This window comes from Aotus nancymaae, unplaced genomic scaffold, assembly GCF_030222135.1.
Source record: "Aotus nancymaae isolate 86718 unplaced genomic scaffold, 86718_ANA_hifiasm-v0.15.2.pri h1tg000016l, whole genome shotgun sequence".
NCBI classification, from domain to species: domain Eukaryota; kingdom Metazoa; phylum Chordata; class Mammalia; order Primates; family Aotidae; genus Aotus; species Aotus nancymaae.
The window spans coordinates 79,342,011-79,367,505 of record NW_026988428.1 but is presented as its reverse complement, the minus strand read 5'-3'; the positions used below and the strand labels follow the sequence as shown (position 1 = coordinate 79,367,505).

Below are 25,495 nucleotides of genomic sequence, written 5' to 3'. Positions count from 1 at the left end.
GGAAGCCATTACAGATCTTAACAAGGAAATTACCTGGTCTCTTCAAATCTTAAAGCAGTACCTTTCCTACTGTGTGGAGGATGGATGGAAAAAGAACCAGGTGAATGAGTAGGGGCAAGAGGGAGCGGTTACCAAGAAACTGAGAAATAAAGGTAGCCTGCCTAAGGTGGTAACAATGGAGAGGAGGCAAAGCACAGCTTCGAAAGGGTCTATAGGATTTACATATAGATACGGGGATGAGAGAGAACCAAACTGATTTCCATGTCTTTTAGTTTGAACAAGTAAGAATAAGTTAGTACCAGTTAGTGGAATGGAAAAATGTTGAGGAAGAAATAGGTTTGATTAAAAAATCAAGACTTAATGATAGGTAAGTCTCAGAGGCTTATAAAAGGTTAAGATGAAGCACTCAACTATGCTGTCAAACTCTGTGCTCAGAGAGGCAGGCCAGATAGACAATTTAGAAGGTATCAGAAGATACTGAATGTTACACAGCAGATGATATTTTAGAGAGAACAGAGCTAGAAAGTACAGTCCAGATCTGAGGTTAAGAAAAAAAGGAACTGGCAAATACAGGAGTCAGTAAGCTATAAAAAGAGAATAGTTTCAGAGAAGATAAAAAAAAAAAAATCAAAAACAAGGAAGTGGACAATTATTGAATGCTGCTGAAGGTTTGGTGAGAACAGAAAAGTGACCACTGCTCTAGAAATATGTACTTGAAAGTTTTGTTAAATTCTACTGTAGGATTCTACCATTACAATTTGTGGTGAGCAGACTAATGACTAATAGCCCCCACAAAGATGTCCACTTTCCAATCCTCAGAACCTGTGAATATGTCACTCTATATGGCAAAAGGGACTCTGCAGACATGATTAAATTGAAGATCTTGAAATGGGAAGATTATCCTGGATTATCCAGGTAGGCCCAATGTAATTACAAACTTCCTTATAAGTAAAAGAAGGGCAGCAGGAGATGCAGAGTCACATTAAGAGTCAGAGATTAAAAAATGGAAACTGCTGGATGTAAAGACAGAGGAAGGAACCGTGAGCCAGGGAATGCAGCTGGCTTCTAGAAGCTAGAAAAGGCAAGGAAATAGATTGTCCTGTATTGCCTCTAGAAGGCTTGCATCTCTGCTGACACCCTAATTTAAGCCCAGCAAGACCTATTGTGGACTTCTGACCTCCCAAAATATAAGATAACGAATTTGTGTTGTCTTAAGGTACACATTTGTGGTCACTTGTTATAGTAGCAGCAGGAAACCAATACACAAAGGATTGTACCTGTACAGGGTCATTAGATTTTATGAAACCTAAGTAGAAATTCCCTTGGTTCATAAATAACAGGCAACTTTATGATTCCAATCTGATAAATACCAAACTTTATTGAGGGTAAATCAGACTCTAATTAGAGTCTGAGCAACCGCTGATACAATGACAACACTGCTGCAAACCAGAGGTTCAAGCATGTAACAAGCTGACAGGAAAATAGTACCACTCTATGAAAACCCATGTGGATCACCAGTTGGCTCCCCTAAATTTCTTTTGGCCCTCACAGGTTGTCACAGCCTACAGTGCTTTCTTCTGCTTATCACAAATCCTTAAAAATTAATCTTATTCTTTGGTTGATTCATATTGCTTTTAAGAAAAGTTACCAAGGTTCACTCACAAGACTGATCAGGAGTAAAAGGAAGTTGGCAGAGATTTTATTTATTCATTTCAACTATTTTCAAATTACTAGTCTAATATGCCCTCTATATATAAATAAATTATAAGTCTGAACTCAGTTGATCTAATTTATTAGAAGGCTGATAAAAGGGCTTTCTGAATGCTACCCAAATTTAAAGAATGCAGTAAATTCCATACTTCTTAAACCACTGCAGGTCTATAGTAATCCCATTTTTATAAAATCCATTCTATCTATCTGTATATACATATAGAGATGCCCTAATGTACATTAACAATCATTTGACTTTAAGTTTTTTGAGGAGTGATAGGATTTTACGTGATCATTCTGCTTACTGCTAATTTCAGTTGATTTTTTTCCCCCCATAACTAGCATGCATTATTTAAATATATCATTTAAAAACACATGCCAAGTACTTCTTCTATCCAATCTGGGAATAGAGGAAGTAAATGAAACACTAGTAAAGGACACGAGAATTTCAAAAACTCAGTACAAGTAATGAATCTCAGTACTAGAAAATAATGTTAATATAGATTATTTAATCAGCTTACCTTTTGCTATGGTTATGATACAGAAAAACTTTCTGGCTATTTCCATTCATAAAACTCAAATTAGGAGTTATTCCCCCCAAAAAACCGAACGTTGTTTTGTTTTAGAGGCATTTTATTTAGACAACTAAAAACAATTAGATGTTCAGAAGCAGTGTACAATGAAAGAGGAATCAAACCAGTTACTTTATCATGTATTCCCTCTTCTTTACAACTAAAGCCAAAAAAAAAAGGCATTCTGCTTTAAGAAAGTCAGAAAAATAAGCCAATATATTTTTCTTCTCCATAATAACATAAACAGCTACAAGAACCCTAATTGTAATAATAGAAATTGGATGTTGGCTTGTATATATTCATTAAAAAAATGATAGGCCACTGTACTACAAGAGGATAACCACCTCCCTTCATCTGATACTCGAGTTTTCACTTACAGGTAACACCAAGTTAGTTGTTTCAGCACTGGAGCTAATTCATTTTCCCCATTATTTACTGCTGTTTCTGCCTTAAGCAGAGAGTAACTCTGGAAGGCTGATGCTTTTCTCTGCTTGCTCATTTTAGTCCGTAAGTTGTATACTAACTGCAGCATATGATTGATACTCAGGCCTTAACATCAGGAGTTGAAGAATAGATGCAATCTGAATTCTCTGACGCAATTTCTTCTACAAGTTAAAAAAAAAAAGTCACATTAGTCAACTTAATAACAGCAGCAAATCTACATTTCTGTTTAAGAAGGAATAAAAAGGGGCCGGGCGCGGTGGCTCACGCCTATAATCCCAGCACTTTGGGAGGCCAAGGCGGGTGGATCACGAGGTCAAGAGATCGAGACCATCCTGGTCAACAAGGTGAAACTCCGTCTCTACTAAAAAATACAAAAATTAGCTGGGCATGGTGGCACACACCTGTAGTCCCAGCTACTCGGGAGGCTGAGGCAGGAGAATTGCTTGAACCCAGGAGGCGGAGGTTGCAGTGAGCCGAGATTACGCCATTGCACTCCAGCCTGGGTAATAAGAGTGAAACTCCGTCTCAAAAAAAAAAAAAAGAAGGAATAAAAAGTGCTTTTAAAGCATACTATGGTAAGGGGAAGAAGAGAACAACTGTGCATGCCACTAACAACTAGAGATGCATGTCACTGAAAAGGATTGAAAAGGCAAAGAAGAAAGAGTTCATGTGTTTTATCCACTAGACTATCTTACACCATAACTCAACCTCCAAGGGTCCCTTTGTGGCCTAAATTTTCAATGACTCCAGCTATCTAATAAACCCTGAATTAAAGTCATGTCTTTGAAAGATCTGGCCTCTCTTTTAGTGATTCAAATCCAAATATTTAATGCTATTTAAAGCAAAACATTAACCATCAACATTAAGTTTTAGCAAGAAGGTGATTTAACAATAAAAAAATTTAAGGAAAATTCTAATCGGGTAAATGGTAGTAAACACCTTCCCATTCTCCCCGAAAATCATCATACCCAGTTTCTCGTGCAGCAATCTCAAATCTTCCTTATTGTACCCCCACTCAGCAATCTCACAATTCTAACAAGTCTAACAAAAGACTCTCAACTCCATCTACCATTTTTGGTTCTCATTGCAATTCCCTTATTAAAATCTACATGTTTGGCTGGGCACGGTGGCTCATGCCTGTAATCCCAGAACTTTGGGAGGCCAAGGGGGCAGGTCACCAGGTCAGGAGTCCAAAACCAGCCTGACCAACATGGTGAAACCCCATCTTTACTAAAAATACAAAAATCAGCTGGGTGTGGTGGCATGTACCTGTAATCCCAGCTACTCAGGAGGCTGAGGCAGGAGAATTGCTTGAACTTGGGCGGCGGAGATTGCAGCAAGCTGAGATTACACCAATGCACTCTAGCCTGGGCGACAGAGCGAGACTCCAAAACAAACAAAACAAAACAAAACAACCTGCATGATCACTCATCTGGACTACAATGCCCCCTAACTGGTCTATGTTCACTCTTATTCCCAGTCGAGTTCTTTCTACATGCTACAGCCAAGGCTATATATATATATATATATATATATATAATATATATGCATTTTAAGACAGAGTCTCTCTTTTGTCACCCAGCCTAGAGAGCAGTGGCACGATCTCAGCTCACTGCAACCTCCACTTCCTGGGTTCAAGCTATTCTCCTGCTTCAGCCTTCTGAGTAGCTGGGATTACACGCATCTGCCACCACACCCAGCTAATTTTTGTATTTTTAGTAGAGACAGGGTTTCACCATGTTGGCCATGCTGGTCTCAAACTCCCAAGGCAATCTTTTAAATTCCTCTTCTTAAAAATCAAAGGTTTCTCATTGCTTTTAGTATAAAACTCCCCAAGTCCTGATATAGCAAGAGGCCCTCAAATGATCCAGCTTCTCCAGCTTCACTTTGCCTTTGCTCTTTAACCTCAAGGAACGGAGTTCTCTTAGTACCTCATATGCTACACTCCTTTTTGGTTCTGTGCTTTTAGTTAACATAGGTTTCCTGCTATGAACTTTTCCATCCTGTCCCTATCAACACCCCATCTCATGACCTCACCTAAATCACTCCTGCTCATCCTCAGGTCCCAGTTTAAATGTCAATTCTCTAGGAAGCTTTTTAAAATCCCCCTTACAATAATTTGTTTGTTTTGGCATGTGTCCCAAGTTAGACTCTAAGCTCTGAAAGACTAACCACATCAGTCGTGCCCATACTATATCTCTGTGCCTATTACTATGCAGAAGGTACTTAAATATTTAGTTTATAAATATGTATATATACATATACAAATATTTAAACTTTCCATTATTTAAATATGTTCATATTTAATAAATTTCTTCTGCCAATGAATAAAACTGTTATAGTCAATTTTAAATCCCCCTGGACTCTTATAAAAGTCAATTCATTAGCATTTACCTAGCTCTTCTTCTGTTGTCTCTGGAAAACCAATCTTTGGCTTTGCCAGCTCACCACTATCTTCTTCTGTAAAAAGAAAAGCAGTGATGATTATATGAATTACACTATTACAAGAAATTTCTAGTGTTCAATAAGCAAGAAGAGTAACATAAGACTATTCCAAGCAATGGCTATAAAATATAATAGAAATAACTCCTTTTTAAATAACTGTGATTCTAAAGTAGTATGTCTTTCTTCAAAATTACTTCTGGGTTCATACTACAACTACTTAGGGATTAGTAACTAGGTATCTATTTTTATTAAAAATATGTTTACTTTTATTGGTGTAGATCAGTGAGTAACACTATTCAGGGATTAGATACATTTACTGATAAATTTCTTATATTGCCTTCCAGCAAATTTTGAATTAGATCTATTCCAGTAATAAAACGTGCTAGTAAAAAATTTAGGACAAGACTAGATAGTACAACAAATTTCGGTTGTTTTTTTTTTTCCAGACCGAGTCTCACTCTGTCACCCAGGCTAGAGTGCAGTGGCGTGATCTCAGCCCACTGCAACCTCTGCCTCTCGGGTTCAAGTGATTCTTGTGCCTCAGCCTCCTGAGTTGTTGTGATCACAGGCATGTTGCTACCATGCCCAGCTAATTTTTGTATTTTCAGTAGAGACAAGGTTTCACCATGTTGGCCAGACTGGTCTTGAACTCCTGACCTCAAGTGATCTCTATCCACCTTGGCCTCCCAAAGTACTGGGATTACAGGTATGAGCTACCTCGCCCAGCCATACAACAAAAAACTTCAAACAAACACAAGAACACAACCCTTTCTCTGGTCAATTTACAATCTTGGGCTTCTCTCTGCTTAAACCATAATATATAATTTAAAATTTATAGAAGACAGACACCCTAAAATAAAATTAATGATTAAAAATGACACAAAATCACACATTTTTAAAATCGTATAATTCTGAATAAAAGTTCTTACCAGGAAGCACACATTTCCAAAGGCCATATGTTTTTCCTACCACAGTTTGCCATAGTCTCAATGTTCCATCTTCAGAACCACTGGCATAGAGTTCTCCATCAGGACTAAATCTCACACAGTGAATAGGACCAAAGTGTCCCTTGTAGGATTCTGAGAAAGAAGAAGGCTATTAGATAATTTTAACTATTAGGTTAAATACTGATATGGTAAAAAATACTGTCTGTGTTACTGGGGAGATGAAAAATTCTTAAGGACAAACATTAAAAACTTTACTTAATTAAAAATAATTTGTCATCACAAAAGTGGTACATCATTGACCATTTCTCTGTAAGATTACTCCTTTCCAAATCTAGCACACATTCTAGTTGCAGAGTGTCTCTTTAAAAAAGTAAATAAGGCTTCATGTCTCATTAAGAATGGAGAAAAAGAGGCAAATGAACACCCTATAAATTCTATAGAAAGTAAATTTAAAGTCTTATTAGTTCAATCTCCAATTTCCATATCCTAAACTAACTGCCTATTTCTCAGAAAACCAATTTTTATCATGACTCTAGAGAGCCACCAGATGGAGCTCTTTCACACACTTTGCCTCTTAATTTCCTACCAGGCTATCTACAGTCCACTAACTGTCACACAGAAAGGTGAGATACAGGATCGACACTGATCCATAAATATTTTAATCTACAGAACCTAATGAGAAAATGTACACATTAGGAGCAATGTTATATTCAAGTAGTACCTTTATGTATGAACCTTTCTCATTTACTTTCTATTGCCTCATCACCTAACCAGTTCTCAAAGCTCCTTACTGGACCAATGTTCCTATTCTGTCTCCCATCTCTGTCCAACCAGAGAATAGAAAGTTGTAAGAGTAGAAAGAACACAGGTTTTGGAAAGAGAAAGGCTGGGCAGGTCTGGTATTTACTGTGACTTCATATCTCAGGCAAATAATTCAGTTTTCTCATCTTGAAAAAGAATAAAATACGGAACCAAAACATTCTAAAACTTTGAAAACTGGCATTAAATAAAAGTAACAGAAAAGAGTATCTTACTTATAAGTCACTTGTATTCAAGCAATAAAAGCTGAACTATAAGCAATTAAAATAGATTCTACATGGTCCATCACCAAGGTTCCATTTGTGCAAACCAGACAAATCAATGTTCCCCAAGAAACAAAACACAAAAAATTGTCTTTTGTTCTTTGTGTATAATTCTAGCAAGCTCAGTTCTTTGAGTGGTAAAGCAGGACAGCTAGAAACAGATAAGAACAAGAAGTGACAGCTTATAGACAAAAATATATATTTATAAAAGCTAAATATATTTTTTAATTAAAAGCAAAAACTATCTGGGAAGGCTAAAAGTAGACACTGAGAATCACATGTAACTATGTGAAATATCTGGTCCATCAGATAAATATACGTTAACTTCAAACTAATCCGCAGGACTTTTCTTTCCCCTTACAAAGGACTGTTATAAAAATGAAAGCAAAACTGAACTCCAAAATAGAATAAAATAAATAAAAAACAGAAAAATAACTCTCCAATTCAGATTCCTAAAGGTATCCCTGCAATATGCTACAGTGGTTTTTCCCACACACATTGTTCTTTATAGAGTCTTAGGGATTCCGAAGTTGGCCAAAAGGAAGATGGGCCAAGTAGATGGGGTTACACACTGACAACATACTTCAGAAACAATGCCTTGCATCTGTTTAACATATGACTTTGACCTAAGATTCCCCTCTCCCTCCCAACCAATAAAGCCTAAAAATCATGGTACTATAATGCATAATATCAGCATAATGATGAACTTCAGTTAGAAGGACAAATTTCCGCATACTTTGTTTACAGATCTATAAAAGCATCTAACCCAAATGGTTAAAACTCCTTTACTTTTTCACTTATAAGCACCGTTAAGTTAACTGAAAAACTGGCTTTCAGCATGTTACATAAATGAGGTGTTAATTACTGGAACTTAACTATGATAAAGGTAATCACATCACTGTAAGGGAGGCCAAAGAGAACAACTCACCTAATTCTTCTCCACTATTATAATCATACTTATAAAGTTTAAAATCTTCACCACCTGCAACAAGAAATTCTTTCTCAGGATGAAGAGAGGCAGAATTGATGGTTGCAGGAGCTTCAAAGGATTTAATTGGGTCCAAACTGAAAAAAAAATTTAAGTAGTATTTACAAATCTTGAATATTGTATAAATAATACAAGAAAATAATGAGTTATTTAAACGGTTCTTAAATTCTGAAATCCAAGGAACAATTAAATATACATTTACTCAAACATAAACACTGATGCAAAAAAGCTCTATTAGCAAAACAAAAATTCAGATGTATACTATGCCCAAGTGGAGCTCATCTCAGGAATACAAAGACATTTTGATGGAGCGATATCTAGTTTATGCAGTGAATGTCTTCCTGGAAATGAGTGTTGGCTAATTAAAACAGTATGAATAATACATTGGGATTTTTGCTTTTAAATAAATTTCACCTATATTGTTTCATTTTTCTACAAGCACATATTATATTTGTAAATAGAAAAAGTTTTCACAGTAGATAATGAATTAATATAAAGGATTATTTATATATTATTATCAACTGCTTAGGGTTTAAGCTCTTCAGCAAGATAAACTTTGAATGTCATAAAACATAAACTGCTAAGAAGTTTTTACTATAAGGCAGTAAAAAACTAACAAAATTTGGGGCTCTAGTTACATAATAAAAATCAATGCATAATAATAGCTTCATCTTAAAATTAATTACAGTCTGGACATTAGCTCTTTTTCAGTTTAACCCTAAAACTCACGAAAGGCCTCCAATACAAAACATTATAGTATCCCAGTTCCTAAATGTTTCTTATCATCATATACTTTAAAGCATGATAATTAAAGTTAGTCATGACTTATGCAGGATCACTACATAACAACGTCTGGCTCAAATGCTAGAATATTCAAGGGGCCAGAAAACTTTTGCCACCAACATGGGATTTGTCTAACTGCAGAAGTGAATGAACAGCATTAATATACCAATTGACAGCTCCAGGCAATAGTATTCTACTCTTATCAGTTCACTGTATGTGTATAAACTCCTTGACATTCTTAATTGCTCTCCTCCAATTTTACTGCCTTTTCTTTCCTTCTCCCAGTTTAGTGAAGTTTAACTCTGCAAGTAGCCCTTTAAACACACGGTTAAGACATTGGTCAAATACCAATCAAAGTGTAATGTGGTATAATCTTTATGGAAATAATTAAGTGTCACATGTAACTAAGAACTTTAAACCCATTTTTACCCTTTGAACTGATAATTCTACTTACAGGATCCTATCTCCTGTAAAGAAACACGCAGGATGTACCAGAGCATTCACCGTAGTGCTAAAATAGGGAAACTAACCCATAATTTAAGACAACTTAAAATGTAATACAGTGTATCAACTAAAAATGTTTTCTAAGAAGTTTTAAATAGCTAACAATATTTTTAAATTAAAAAATCAAAATGACATTCATTATGGTCCTAGTAATTAAAGAAAAAAACACAAATACTGTATACTCACATACATAACATAGAAAAAAAGACTAGCAGAAAATACAGCTACCATTAACATTCTTGCACCTATGGTTATAATATTGTGAGTACATTTTTTTCAACTGTTATATCATCCAGTCTTTCTACAAGAGTATTTACTACATTTAAAGTTGCAAAACTTGAATCTCTTTAAAAAAATAATTAAGTCTGCACATAGGAATAGAAATAAGATTATTCCTTCTCTAAAATTTTAAGGTAAAAATAAATAGTGGAATCAAGATCACACTGCTTTGTTTTTCAAGACAGAGTCTCACTCTGTCACCCAGACTGGAGTGCAATGGCACGATCTCAGCTCACTGCAACCTCCACCTCCTGGGCTTAAGCAATTCTCCTGCCTCAGCCTCCCAAGTAGCTGGGATTACAGGTGCCCAACACCACACCCAGCTAATTTTTTTTCTTTTTGTATTTTTATTTTAGAGATAGGGTTTCACCATGTTGGTCAGGCTGGTCTCCAACCCTTGACCTAAAGAGATCCGATTACCTCAGCCTCCCAGGATGCTAGGATTATAGGCTTGAGATACCATGCCCCAGCCCACACTGGTTTTATATAGTAAAAAACATCAATTACAGCACCAATCCAGTAGTTTTTGCTTTTTTTTTTTTCTTTTCTTCAGCGGAGGTCTCGCTCTGTCACCCAGGCTGGAGGGCAGTGTCAACATCACAGCACACTGTAGCCTCAACCTCCCAGGCTCAAGCAATTCTCCCACCTCAGCCTCCAGAGCAGCTGGACTATAAGTGTGTGCCACCACGCCCAGCTAATTTTATTTTTTGTAGAGATGGGGGTCTCACTGTGTTGTCCAGGCTAGTCTCAAGCCATCCTCCCACCTTAGCCTCCTAAAGTGCTGCAATTATAGGCATAAGCCACCACACCTGGCCTCTTTACTTCTTTTTTTTTTTTTTTAAAGACGGGATTTCACCATGTTGGCCAGGATGGTCTCAATCTCCTGACCTCGTGATCCACCCACCTGGGCCTCCCAAAGTGATGGGATTACAGGCATGAGCCACCGTGCCCGGCCTTCCTCTTTACTTTAAAAAAAAGCAAGTATCTTTCAATTTTTCAGTTGCCTAATGGACCTTTGTTACCTAAAAAAGAAAATGAAAAGTATTCTTGGGCATACCTTACTGCACTATGAAAAGCAATAGATCGTCCATAAGTTATAACCAAAATCTCTCCCTCAGGAATATATTCCATACTACTAACAGACATATTAAAATTTAGAGATTTCACTTCTGTCATAGTAGCATGATCCCAAAGTCTGCAAAATAAAGATAAAAATATGATGTTTAGTCATGTAAGAAAAAAATTTGTAAATCCTAATTACATCTACAGATTAGCCAATGAAAGAACAATTACAATCACAGAAAAACAACATTCATCCTAACTCACAAACTACAGATAATAAAAAGAAAGTCTGGGTTTCTGTATACAATGTCAAATTATACATGATAGCTTGTAAGTAAAATCAACTTTAATACCTAAATACACTTCCCAATGTGGCAAAACTACATTTTTTAAGACAAGTTCTTATCTAGTCAATTTCAGGATTGCTATAGTGGTTCTTATAATCTGCTTTTGTGAATCTAATGATAGCTACACATCTTTCCAAAGAAATATATATCAGGTATCAGCACACAAAATTTTGTAAGGAATTTCAGAGGCTTCATGGACCCTCCCTTTAGTCAGCCTGTCCACAGACCCAGGTTAAGAACACCTGCTTATAAAGGTATCAGTAATTTTAGTTTTCTTCTGAATTTTGCTGTCAGTATATACAAGGTAAGTATCCCTTATTGAAAATACTTGGGACCAGAAAGAAGTTGGACTTCAAACTTTTTCAGATTTTGGAATATCTGCATTAGACACTTAGTGATTGAGAATCCCTAACCTGAAAATTGGAAATTCAAAATGCTCCAATGAGCATTTCCTTTAAGCATCAAGTAGGCACTCAAAGTCTCAGATTTCAGAGCATTACAAATTTCAGATTTTCGGGTTGGGGATACCCAACCTATAATAGTAAATGATTAGCTCCAGATAAATGTGACCTGTGTGCAAATTAAATTTTAATGTTCAGGCCATTTTCCCCACAAAACAGATATTAAAATTTAAAATATACTCTAAGGTAAAATATTTTTCAATTTGTAATTTTTTTTTTTTTTTTTTTTTTGAGACAGTCTTGCTCTGTCGCCCTGGTTGGAGTGCAATGCTACAATCTCAAGTCACTAAAATCTTCGCCTCCCAGGTTCAAGTGATTCTCCTGCCTCAGCCTCCCGAGTAGCTAGAATTATGGGTGTATGCCACCATGCCTGGCTAAGTTTTGTAATTTTCGTAGAGACAATGCTTTGTCATATTGGCCAGGCTAGTCTTGTATCCCTTACCTCAAATGATCTACCTGCCTCGCCTCCCAAAGTGCTGGGATTACAGGCATGAGCCACCATGCCCGGCCTCAAATTGTAAACTATTAAAGAAAAATTACTTACCGAACGGTTTTGTCATCAGCAGAAAGAATCTGTTTATCTTCACTGCACCACAGAGCTTTTTTTATACCAGAAGTGTGACCACTAATTTCCTTGGGTTCTTGAGATAAAACAATTTAAAGTACATTTGTTAATATGTGATTTTTTAAACTGAACAAAATTGGAACAATTATATATTTTTAAAACACACATTTTAAATTAGACTGCAACTTTTCAAAGCCCAGTCCAATTCAAACTTGATGTTTATACAGAATACAGTTAGTTTTTCTATATTGGAACATAAACTTACCTGCATGACAGAGACCAAAGGAACTACCACGCTTGCTACATGTAGCTGAGTGAATGCACGACTCACTCCCTCTAGGCTAATTTTCTGCACAACTGATAACAGTCAAAAGCATTATTCTATTGCCATGAAATAAAAGAATAATTAATGTGGCATAACTTAGTAAGAACATGGACCCAGGAACAAGACAGTTGAAACTGATTCTAGCACTAACGCTAACTCTGGGACCTTCATTCAAGCAGCTATTGGTAGTAACTAATGGAAAATAAGGGTTGGAAGGAAAAGGGAAATAGCAGGACAGCAAAGAAAATGTTTCTACACTGTAAGGAAAGCATAAAAAAAAAAGGAAGGGAACTTGAACCTGTAAATTATCCTTTCAAAGGACTTCAAAAAACCTTTACTGCTGCTTCTGGGAACAAAAGCAAACACTGGAGGCAATGCCATTCAACACTATTTTCACCTTTGGGCATGTTACTTAACTTTTTAACTATATTTCCTTATCTGTAAAATGAAATAACAATGGTTACAAATGAGACTAGTGCTTAACAGATGCCTGATACACAGTAAAACCTCAGGAAGTTGCTATCATTTCTGCTACCAGCACAGTGAAAACAGTGAAAGCGCAACTTTCAAAAAGCAGCTTTGGGAAAGGTAAAGAGATGAAAAATGTTGACCCAATCCCTGAACCACCTTACTTTGTCGAATGAGTTCATAGATTAAATGAGGTCAGAGTATTTTGCTATGTTTTGGCATACATTTATCAAAAAAGAAAGGAGAAAAAACTCCTACATACAATGGAGAATAAAAAAAATCTGTAAATGCAGTTTGTTTCTTCCTCTTAAAAGTTTTCATAACAAACTACTCTAACACTTAGTTAAAATAAGAAATTTTAAAAATGTAAAATATTTTTAAAAGCTCTCAGAAATGGAAGGTATCTCAAGAGAATAACTGCTTACTTTTCAATGTGGTTCTGACTCTCTTAAATTTTATAGATTTATGACTACATAAATGCCCACATAATAAAATTTGAAAGATACCAAATATACAATAAAACAAAATTATGACTGCCATGTTTTGATAGCTAAGTGTATATATGGTGAGGGAAATTATTAAAATATTATAAAACAAAGGTGAATATGTGGATGAGGGAAGATACCCATATTTCTGTAAAATCAGAGAATGCATAAAGGATTTCGTCATCAAAATTTTTAAAACGTATATACCATAAAACCACCTTAACAAAATTTAAAAGCAAATGATAAATTAGAATTCAATAAAGAAACTTTAAAAACCAGTATGAAAAACATGAATAACACAACAGATAAATGGGCAAAGGGTAAAGACAGGCAGTTATTTCATAAAGAAGGAAATACATTAAAATGGTATTCAACAGCATTTTAATCTCATGAATATTCACATTAATACCACAGAATTATTTTCTTCTACTAAATTGACAAAGATAAAGTTAGCTACCAATGTTCACTAAAACATGTTGGGTATAGATACATATATATACACTTATACTTTATTGGAAGACACTTTGGTAGTATCTATCAATGGCTTCCAACAATTCAATTTTTTTTTTGAGGAGTTTCGCTCTTGTACCCCAGCCTGGAGTATAATGTCATGATCTCAGTTCACTGCAACCTCTGCCACCCAGGTTCAAAGGATTCTCCTGCCTCAGCCTCCCAGGTAGCTGGGAATTACAGGTACCCGCCATCATGCCCAGCTAATTTTTTTGTATTTTTAGTAAAGATGGGGTTTCACCATGTTGGCCAGGCTGGTATCGAACTCCTGACCTCAGGTGATCCGCTCGCCTCGGCCTCCCAAAGTGCTGGGATTACAGGCGTGAGACACCGTGCCCAGCCACCTTCCAACAATTCTACACCTCTTTGTCCCACCAATTCTACTTTTGCCTAATTATCTTAAAAAAACCATTGTGAAAATATTTGCAACTACAAGAATCTTTAGCAAAAATACTGCTTTTAATATTTAAAATTTGTAAATGGCCCAAACAGGCCAAAACAGGAAACTAGTTAATTCACCGATGATATATCCACAGGATGGAAATCCAGAAAGGCCTTACAAATAGTTCATAGACTATTTAGTGACGTGAAAAAAACTGTCATTGCAGATTTTTAAAAATTCTTTTGAATAGCTAATATATTTACATGCTTCAAAAATCTAAGCAATATGTATACACATCTGAGAATTCTCACCATCACCACTTTCTATATAAGTAACCACTCTTTTGTACCAAGAAATACTGTTCTGCCCCGTTTTAAAACTTAATGATAAAAATTCGCCACAATAAATTTTCAATTTGGAAGAAGGTTATACAAGAGCAACGTAGCAAACTCATTTTTTAAAAACTGTGCAGGAAAAAAAAAGACAAAGTTTATAAACCAAAAACTGATGAATTATGTTTTAATTTTCTTCTTTTTGATTATATTTTTCAAATTTGAGTACTGAGCATGAAATTCTTTAATCAGTTATTTAAATTAAAAGGAAATAAAAGTACAAGGTGATGCATAAATTATGCTTACCTGCTTCGGGTTTGTTCAAGTCATAGATGCGTAACAGTTTATCCTGTCCCCCGGTTAACAAATAATTACTATCCTAAAAACACAAAGTAAAATGTTAAGAGATTAACCATTTTAATAGTTATTTCTCTTTCAAACTTCTTCAACACCAAATAAAATCAAAATCTAGCTCACAGACATCACAAAGAGATGCAAGGCGTAACCAATTACTTCTAAAAGACACAGTGGAACAGCTGCCCTTCTTGTAACTGACAAGCCTTTTAAGCTTTCCAGACCAAAAGTGTCATACTACACTACATATACATGAATTATTTCATTCTGCCCTGATCCTACTCTTCTCCCTCGTGAGAGGCCCTTTAGTGATTACTTCATATTTATCTTCTCCTTTCTATAAGTAGTTGGGAAAGGTTACTGAGCTTTTCAGATGTTTTTTGCTATTGTTGAAGGACTGCTACTTGTTCCACAGTACCTTAAAAGCTTGACAGGATTAACAATGAAACAAATTCATAGAACTTAATATACAATCAAATCAATATAAACCAAGAAATAACAAATATTCCACACAAAATGTATAAATCAAATATACACACCAATCAAATATAAAGTCATTATCACACTATATAATAGGAACTTAACTCACTAAAATAAATTTCATTTTCTGGTACCTGTGTGAAATCCACAGTCTTGACAATGTGTTTATGAGCCAGGGTCATCAATTCATCTCCTGAGACAGCATCCCACACTTTGCTAAAAGTAAAAAGAAAATTAGTAGGATAAATCTTACTCAATATTAATATATTAAAAGTATAAATACAATTATAATATTGACAAGTACCAAATAAGTTAGATATATGAAATGTTACATAAATGTATTATAAACCTCCTTTATCTCTAATATCCTTCACAGACTTCATTTGATAAAATATTTAAACAAGCTTAAGGAAAAAGAAATTTCTCTGTAAAGACTTTATAACGAATCTAATTTTCTTTGACAGTAGAAAAGATATTAACAATTTAAGTAAGATTCATGAACCAACCCATCCTACTTACTTTTGTTTTAGCTGACAGCCATAATATCCCTTTAGCAAGCATGTAATATATTTTAAACAATTTTTAGTTTCACCGTGCCAATTTTTTCTCTATTTCCACTCAAATGCACAACAAAAAATAAAAAATAAACAGAAATCCTTAAACATTTTACAGGGGAATGAAAACCCTTCATACAGGTTAAGTAAAATTTTAAATTAAGATAGTGGAGAGACAATTCCCACCTCATCTCTTCTTCAAAGCTGACTTAAATTTTCACACTCTAGTATAGTTAACATCCCCCAAAGTATCAGCCTTTGATTAAACAATGCTGTTAGATAATTTTAATCTTTACATTCATTTTTTCTGACCCACCCCACCTCAAAATACATGGTGGTTGTAGGTATACATACATGTATGTGTGTATATTCCAGGCAGGTAATAGTTGAAAAATGCTCTATGAAATTATTCTAAAAGGGTTCCCCCAAATAAAAAAGCTTAAACAAGGAAAAAAAAGTTGATTTTAGATCAGAACAGGAAGGGAAAAATCAACAAGAAAACTTTGCAGACAGGGAAAAGAATTGCTAAGAGTAAAGAAGCTATATTCCATAGAGAGTTCCACTTTAATGCAATTGGTATTTATTTTTAGGAACACAGTGGGCAATAAAATGGTAGAGGGAAAAAAAAAGCAGAGAAAAGCAAGAAGTATCTTTTCCTTTGTCTACCTAATAAATACATAATAAAGTATATTAAAGATGTATCATTCTACACTTAGTGCTAAGGCACAAATGGGAGACCAAAAATATCCCGCAGTAGGTTCTTGCCCTAGCAGAGCTTTAGCTGAGGAGAAAAACATGCATTAAATAACACATTTAAGAAATATAATTAAAAGGCAAATATATATGGCTATAAAAACTAAAAAACAAAAGCACTTAGATATTGTCCAGAAAATCTAAGTAACAGAGCTAGCTGTCTGAAGAAGCAAAGAGAAATATAACAGGAGGAAAAGAAGGGAAGATCCAGATAAGCATTAATAGCACGTGTAATGTGGTTAATAAATAGGAGAGACCATCTAACAGGAATTCTGATGATACACTACCAAAGCTTGCAATATTATAATAATGTGGGTCACATGAGTGGCTGAATAAATGTTTTAAAAGAAATAATGACAACTATAAGTAATCTTGCTAGTAAACTCCCCAGTATTCATTTCTCTTTGCACTGGAAACCTGCTCCTCTCTCTCTCATTCCAGTGCAACTCTCTGCCCCCTCAACCTCATTTTCTATTGTTTCTCTAAATCTAGCCATATCAGATTATAAACTATTCCTCAAATAACTTATGTATTTTCTTCCAAGCTCCTATGTTCTTGTTCATATTATTCTCTTAAGTCTGTATTTTACATTCTTAGCTATTAAAGTTCTACTCACTCTCAGGGCTCATTTCAAATGCTATCTTTTCTTTAAACCTATTTATTCTCAACTCCAGTAATTAACCATTCCTTTCTGTTCTGCCACAGAACTCCACTTATACTTATTACTGTGCTTAATTTTGCCTTGTGTTTTGTTTACATACAACCTTAATCACTGGGAAATGCACTTCATGGTTGTGTTAAGAGTTCACAAGTATTAGAATGACATAAGGCATCAAAAGTGAAGAAAACAACAAATGTATCTAAAATTACTATTCTAGTTATTCACAAGTCTCAAAAGAAATCTGGGCAATGTCCTTTGATATGCTAATTTCAAGTATATTAAGTAATCTTCCATAAACTTAAAACCTCTTTTTTTTGAGACAGAGTCTTGCTATATTGCCCAAGCTATCTTTGAACTCCTGGTCTCAAGATCCTTCTACCTCTGCCGCCTAAGTAGCTACAGGCTAATGCCACCATGCCAGCTCTAAAATCTTAAGATCTGCTTAGACTGTGTCTATTCACTGGTGAGGACAGAGTTGGAGTGACCAAGGTAGTAATATTAACAAGAGGTAATGTATCTGTAGTTTTTCCTCCTATTTAGAAACAGGATTTCTCCTATTTAGAAACAGGATTTATTTTAGTACTAAAATAGAGGCATGACATTTTCTAACAGGGCATGTACTAACTCTGACATATTTCCATTATTCACAGTTAAGAGTCCTAAAATGCATCTAACCTAAATACTTCCTAATGTATTATTCAATCTCCAGGCAAGAAACTGACATGTATTAGCTGACAGCAGACCTCAAATCAAGACAGTAAAGTGCCATTAACAATATCCTTTCAGCAGCTAACCCTCCAACATTTATTTTCTTCACATCTCACGAAGTACTTGTCATCTCCTTAAACTATGGATACCTCTTATAGCCCCAGTTTCTTGCACATAATAATCCTGTCTGATTAACTTTTTGTATCCTCAGAATGAACTTACCATAAATCTCACAATAGGAGCTGCTTAACTTATTTAAACCCATTTAAGATTTTTTAAAAATTGAGTAACTACCTTAACATGTTGATCAAGTCATCTAGGAGATACCATTTTTGATTTGTCAAAAACCTTATTAAAATTAAAATTAGACATTTCTATTGGCTTTACAAGAAAGAGTGATATACTTTGATTACCTATAAACTCCTGGGCCCAATCCCAGATCTACTTAAGCACTCTCGGCAGCACAGCACAGAACTGTCTTTACTTTGGCACTCTTCCCAAACAGATACAAAGAGGATAGTGTTTTGGGAACACTGTACTCAACACTGGACTCAATTGCCCGAATTCTTAAGATAACATGCTACACTAGTCCACAGACCTATTCTGCTGAATTTCTCCACAAGAAACAGGACCAAAATCCACTTCTAGATAACCACACCATAAATGAGTTTTCCAAGAAATTTAAGGGCGAAGGAAAAAAAAAGATGTTTCTAAAAATGCTTTATACCAACTATGACTAATCAGGTAGGCTGTGGGGAGTAAATTCTTGGGAGTTTTACACACACACACACACACACACACACACACACACAAATATGAAAACACATTCCCATACCCCACAGACAAGACATAGAGGAAATGAGGGATAAATCTCAACTAGCATTTGGAATATACACACACACACACACAAACACATTCTTATACCCCATACACAAGACATAGACTTGAGGGATAAATGAGGGATAAATCTCAACTAGCATTTACTGAGTACCTACTATGTGATAGAGATTATATTGGAATTCAGGGATATATGGTGGAGAAAGATCTCTCTGTTCCTCCAATAATCTCACGAGTCTTAGTCCCATTTTACAGAAAATCGAGGTTTAAGATGGTGGGCAAATTGCTTGAGCCCAGGTGTTCAAGACCAATCTGAACAGCATGGCAAAGTCCTGTCTCTACAAAAAATACAAAGATTAGCCAAGCACAGTAGTGCATGCCTGTGGTCACTACTCAGGAGGCTGAGGTTGGAGGATTGCTTGAGACTGGGAGGTAGAGGCCGCAGTGAGCTATGATCAAGCCACTGCACTCCAGCCTAGGCACCTAAGACCCTGTTTCAAAACAACAAACAAAAAAATCTTATGATGATCAAACTGGAAATACACAGCATAGTGAAGCAAATGAATGCATGCCCCCATAGCACCAATGTTTGTTATTATTTTCCACTCCAACACAGCACCTAAAGCCTTAACTGAGAAGAAAAAAAAAAAATCACAAAAATATTCTTTCTTGACATTTAAATCTACTCAACCTTCCTTATTGGAAGCCAAATGTTTCAAGGCTTTAGCCATATTAGTTTCAAAATAATATATGATTTTGATCAAGTGTGGGTGGTAATAGTTTAGTGGTAGCTACCATTGTTACTTTACATATGTAACACTTTCATAGACTTAATAGACTTCAGGCAATGTTCTAAGTATCTGAAACGTATTAATTTATTTAATATTCATAACCAACCTATGAGATAGGTACCATGAGAGAAAAAGAAAGGTTAAATAAAGTGTCTGAGGCCACCAATTCAAATACAGGTCATCTGGCTCCAACCTTCATGCTCTTAATACCACTTGTAAACACAGACATTGAGACCTGAAATGTTAAGAAAGCATAAAAACAATGCTGTTTCAACAAAGAAGAGCATACAGTCACGTATCCACCACCAAAATCAATCTAGCTTGATTTTTTCATTCTAAAACTGGTATGTTTAATTTACCTAAAATGAAGGAGGCAGCACATTTACAATTACTCCTTAGTGTGAGATTCTGTTAAAAAAAAAAAAAAAAAAATCAAAGGCCCGGAACGATGGCTCTCACACCCATAATGCTAGCACTTTGGGAGGTCAAGACAGGCAGATCACTTCAGGACAGGAGCTCGAGACCAGCCTGGCCAACATGGCAAAACCCCGTCTCTACTGAAAATACAAAAACTAGCCACACATGGTGGCATGCACCTGTAGTCCCAGCTACTTAGGAGGCTGAGGCAGGAGAATCACTTGAACCTGGGAGGCAGAGATTGCAGTGAGCCGAGATCGCACCACTGCACTCCAGCCTGGGCACAGAGTGAGACTCTGTCTCAAAAATAAATAGATAAATAAATAAACAAATAAATAATCAATAATACTTGTATACTCTCCAGCCTCTTAAGTCTAATAAATCTGTGTATGTACAACAGCTCTTGGTATTGCCTTCATCAGTTTAAACAATGAAGTGTCAAATTCCTAAGTTACAAATACCAAGTAGGAACTGGAGATAACAAAATTTATAAAACACGATTCATTCCCAAAAAGGCAAAGAGGGCCACTGCAAGTCAGTTTAATAACATAATTAACAGTCAAAAGTCAGAACAGTTAAGGTATATTCTGGCAACAATAAGTTTAGTATAATTAGATTGTAGGGTTTATGGTGTGCAGGGCCAGAAGATGATGCTGATGAACTAGGATGAAGCAAACTGTAAAGTGTCAACAACTGAAGTGTTTCCTTCACGTCAGCAATTCTAAGGCTGCACATAGGAAAGAAGAAAAAAAAGAAAAAAAAAAACACCAATGATCAGTATGATCAGTACTCCATCCTCAGACCAATCAAACCAGAACTTCTGTGCCAGGCATGGCAGTTCACCCCTGTAACCCCAGCTCTTTGAGAGGCTGAGGCATGGAGGCCAAGAGTTTTAAGACGGCCTGGGAAACATAGCTAGTGTCTGTACAGTAAAAAGTATCTAAAAATATTTTTACATGTAGCAAAAAGTATAAATAACATATATATATATATAGTAAAAAGCCAAAAAAAATTTTTAAATCCGAATTTCTGGGACACATACATTTGAATATTTGAAAAGCTCTCCTGGTATTCTAATGTATATCAAAGGTCATGAAATACTAAAATGGCAAAGGGAAGACAGGAAAATCATTAGGTAGAGAAGTGACATGATCAAATATGTTCTTAGGAAAACAACTGACAGCAATATGGAATATGAAGAGGAGGAAAAGAAACTACTGGAAGAAAGTTAAAAATAATTGTGAACTAAGGCAGCAGCAGATACTACATGGAGGAACACTGTAATCAGGAGACATCCCACTGGCAAAATCAAAAAAAGATGATGATAATCTAGATGTAAGGGAAAATCAAGAATGCTTTACATTTCAACCTTTAAAAACTTAGGAAATGAAGAGAAGTTGAGTTTTTTTGTTTGTTTGTTTGATACAATGAGTGTTAGTGATGCCTAAAGCCAGTTAACAAAAACTGGGATTGAAATAAAAACCTAAGGCCATCCATGTAGGATATCACTAAGGAGTACATACAGAGCAGCATTCGTAAAGGAGATCAACATTCATTATCTGGAGTGTTTGTTAATGCAGATTCCTAAGTCTTAATCAAAACATAAGGACTAAGTCATTTAAGCCTCTGAAAATTTTGAGAACCACTGAAAACAAAGAAGCACACAGGACCACAATGGAATTTTGGTGAGCTCAAACATCTGGCATTCTACATAGTAGCCAGTGATTCAGAATTTTATGAATATCTGAGGTTGAACTTTTTCATTATTTCTGGACACACTCTACAGAGAACACCAACGTTAGCCATCTTGGCTACACTTACGCTGTGAAATCTGCAGCTGCTGTAGCTGCTTTGGTGGCATCCTTATTCAGTGTTGCACCCCAAACAGCACCTTTATGACCCAAAAATGTTCCAATCCAGTCTCCTGTATCTCCCTGGCGTAGCATAGGTTTACCATCTAGAAAATATTTTTTAAAACATGTGATTTAAAGTTCAGATTAAAGTCTAAGATGCAAATGTAAATATATAATGATGTTCAATGACAAAGTGGAAAAATTGTTTCAGCTATTTAACCGCCCATTGAAGTCACTAAGGAATGTCCAGAAATAAATTAACTGAAGAGGTGAACAGATCATTCTCTCTGAAAAGCATCTGTAATTCGGTGGGAATACTGATCTGCGTCAAAACAATCTAGATTTGAGTCTTAATTTGGACAAACATCTTAGCCTAAACCTCAGTTTCCCATTTGAAATATGAGGCTAATGCCACAAAGGAATATCCAGTGAGACAAGAGCGAACGTCTTTGTAAGGTATTGCACGGCCTGGCCTAATTTCTGCTTTCCCCAAATCCTTGAAAGCTATTTGCAGCGTTGTCCCGAGAGTCTAGGCAAATGCTGTCCAGCTCCTCCAAAAATAGCAATAAAAAGAAAACAAGAAGAGAGGTCTTAGTTGGAGGTAATAGTCTCTACAAAAGCGTCCTCCAGCGGCCTCTCGGCTCCAGTTGCGGATTCCCTACCACACTGCTTTCTCCACCGGACCTCCAGTGTTGGCCCCTACTTCAGAGGTTAATAGCGTTCCCTCCCCGCCTCCCCCCACCCACCCCGTGCTTCGGCACTGGAGCGTTCGAGTCCCAATCCCTTTCAACCCAGTCCCAGCCGTCGGGGACGAGAATCGGAGGCCTTGCTCACCTTTGCAAGCGCTGATTAAGAAATACCCATAAGGTGTGATGCCACTGAAGGCCAAATCAACTACGGGCCGCGTGTGGCCAGAGCAGGTGAGCGGCGTCTGTCTCATTGCCATGGCGGCGGCGAACCTAGCGACCGGACTGGCGAGTCGAGGGTCGTCGTTGTCTTTTCTCTCGTCTGCTGCAGCGCCTCTGGCTCCTCCAGGCCCCCGCCCTGACACCGGGTCTGGGCTGGGAAACAGGAAAAGGAGGGCAATCCGGTGGCACGGAGGTTAGGAAGGGGTGAGGGAGGGGTCAGGGAGTCTGCGACGGGCAAGCAACCGTCGACGAGGCAGGGAAAGGGAGGGAGGGAGGAAAGTAGGGGATGGGAAGAAGCGGAGAATCGACCCAGCCACGATTCACAGCGTCCACACCGGCATCGACAGGAAGTGACGACGTAAATGATGCAGCGCACCCGCCGGAAGTGACGATTGGTGGGCGGGCAGGCTCGAGAGGTAGAAGTGACTTGAAGAAACAGCGGTACAGAAGGGTGCAGGAGCTGGTTGAGTGCTTGTCGGGTCACTAGCGCTGGCCCACGCCGGCTACGGCAGACGCCTGGAAGCGCTCTAGCCACCGAGGTGGGGTCCCTCGCCCCGAGCTCTAGCGGGTGAGAACGCCTTCCCGGCTCGCGGCCGAGTTGAAAGCCGTTCGTTCCCACTCCCATAAGCCCATGGACCAGCGGCTGCTGTGTGCCCGCCGAGCAACCCTGCTGAGGACTGTGCTCGGCATCTGATCATCTAGACGGACACTGGAGCCGTTCCCATTGATGGCCCAAACCAGCGAACACCGTCTAGCAACATTTTTTGCAATTTGTCTTATTTAAAAACTGTATATGGGCTTGGCGTGGTGGCACCTGTGGTCCCACCTACTTGGGAGGCTGAGGTGGGAGGATTACTGGAACCCGAGCGGTCGAGGCCGCAGTGAGCGGTGGTCGCGCCACTGCACTCCGGCCTGAGCAAAAGAGCGAGACCCTGTCTTAAAAAAAAAAAAAAATTCCCCAGCCATCTCCTGCTGTGTAAATTTTCCTATGTTGCTAGTGTTGTAGGCGTCGATACTATGTGGTTTTAAATGCACATACCAATAAATATTTCATCAACATAAATGTTTGTGAATATTTCCTTCATCTTTTTGCAGCAAACACTGTCTATAAGATTCAAGTCAAACAAATTGATTGAGAACTTGAAATGTGTCTCCATTCTTTTTCCTTACTACTCATTCATTCACTTACAGTAAAGCACTTACTATATGCTTTTTATTTTATTTTGTTTGACTCCTCCTTTGTGCCAACTTCACTCTATTGTCTCACACATACACACAACTCACACACTTATGAGCTCCTTAATGGCAATGGTTATGGCTTTGTCATCTGTACTCTAGTGCCAGTAAAGTGAATGGCATTTAGTGCATGCTCAGCATGAGTGTTTACTGATTAAATTGTTGCATTACTGATGGAGGTAAATCAAAGACCCACTCCAAACGACACAACTGGTCAGTTAGATATTGATAAATGTTCATTTATTGTTCATTGTGTGTAGAGAAGAATCTAACTGGTAACTTATGGTACCTACTTTGGCTCTAAAGAATGTATTGCTTCCTGCTCATTTAGATTCTAAGAGTATTATGTATTATGACCAATTGTGTGGGCTTCAAGGTCAATTTAATATCAGAAGACAGGTTAATGTAATTGATATAATTAACAATATTAAGCGTTAAAGGAGAAAAATCATATCAAAAGATGTATTAAAAGTTTTTGATAGAATTCAGCAATCTTTCACTTATATGAACTCTTAAACACTAGAAATAGAAGGGAATTTTTTAACCTGATAGAGTATCTGAAGCCCCACACCTAATAGTGAAACTCAGAAAGCATTCTGTATTAGGTTAGGTACAAGGCAGAGATGATTGCTACTGCCTCTTCAATATAGCATCGTACTAGATGTTCAAGTAACTTTAAAATGCGTAAATGTTCCAAAGAAAGTTGTAAATCTGTGATTAGAAATTGTTTTAGAGGTTATATATATAGAAAAGGGGCAAGATTGGTGGCTCATGCCTGTAATTCCAGCTCCCAGCACTTTGGGAGTTTGAGACGGAAGGATCACTTGAGCCCAGGAGTTCAAGACCAACCTGGGCAACAAAGTGAGACCCAGGCTCTACAAAAAATAAAAATAAAAAAATAACTGGGCATGGTGGTACGTGCCTGTGATCCTAGCTACACAGGACACTGAAGCACGAGGACCTCTTGAGCCCAGGAGTCCAAGGCTGCAATATGCCCGATTTCCACCACTGCACTTCAGCCTGGACGATCAGGTAAGACCCTGTCTCAAAAGAAAAAAAAAAACTCATACAAATTATTAGAATTAATGAGAGAATTTAGAAAGCTACTGGAATTTGTTTGTTTGTTTTTTTAAAGAAATGAGATCTCACTATGTTACCTAGGCTGGAATGCAATGGCTAGGTTACTGAGTTTTTAAGTGTAATGAAGAAATCACATTTCTATACATTAGCAACAACAGAAAATGTAATTTTA

The 25,495-nt window shown here is 36.9% G+C and overlaps 1 protein-coding gene across 1 annotated transcript; it reads right to left on the bottom strand.

The window, feature by feature from the left end:
- Positions 1-1,358: 1,358 nt before the first annotated feature.
- On the bottom strand, positions 1,359-23,366 carry STRAP (serine/threonine kinase receptor associated protein). The gene is made up of 10 exons (XM_012447611.3): positions 22,934-23,366; positions 22,068-22,203; positions 15,660-15,741; positions 14,998-15,070; positions 12,169-12,265; positions 10,812-10,949; positions 8,129-8,265; positions 6,101-6,250; positions 5,121-5,186; positions 1,359-2,887 (listed from the first exon to the last, which is right to left on the bottom strand). Exons 1-10 carry the CDS (start codon positions 23,043-23,045, stop codon positions 2,826-2,828), a joined length of 1,053 nt encoding a protein of 350 aa, XP_012303034.2. The 5' UTR covers positions 23,046-23,366; the 3' UTR covers positions 1,359-2,825.
- Positions 23,367-25,495: the final 2,129 nt, after the last annotated feature.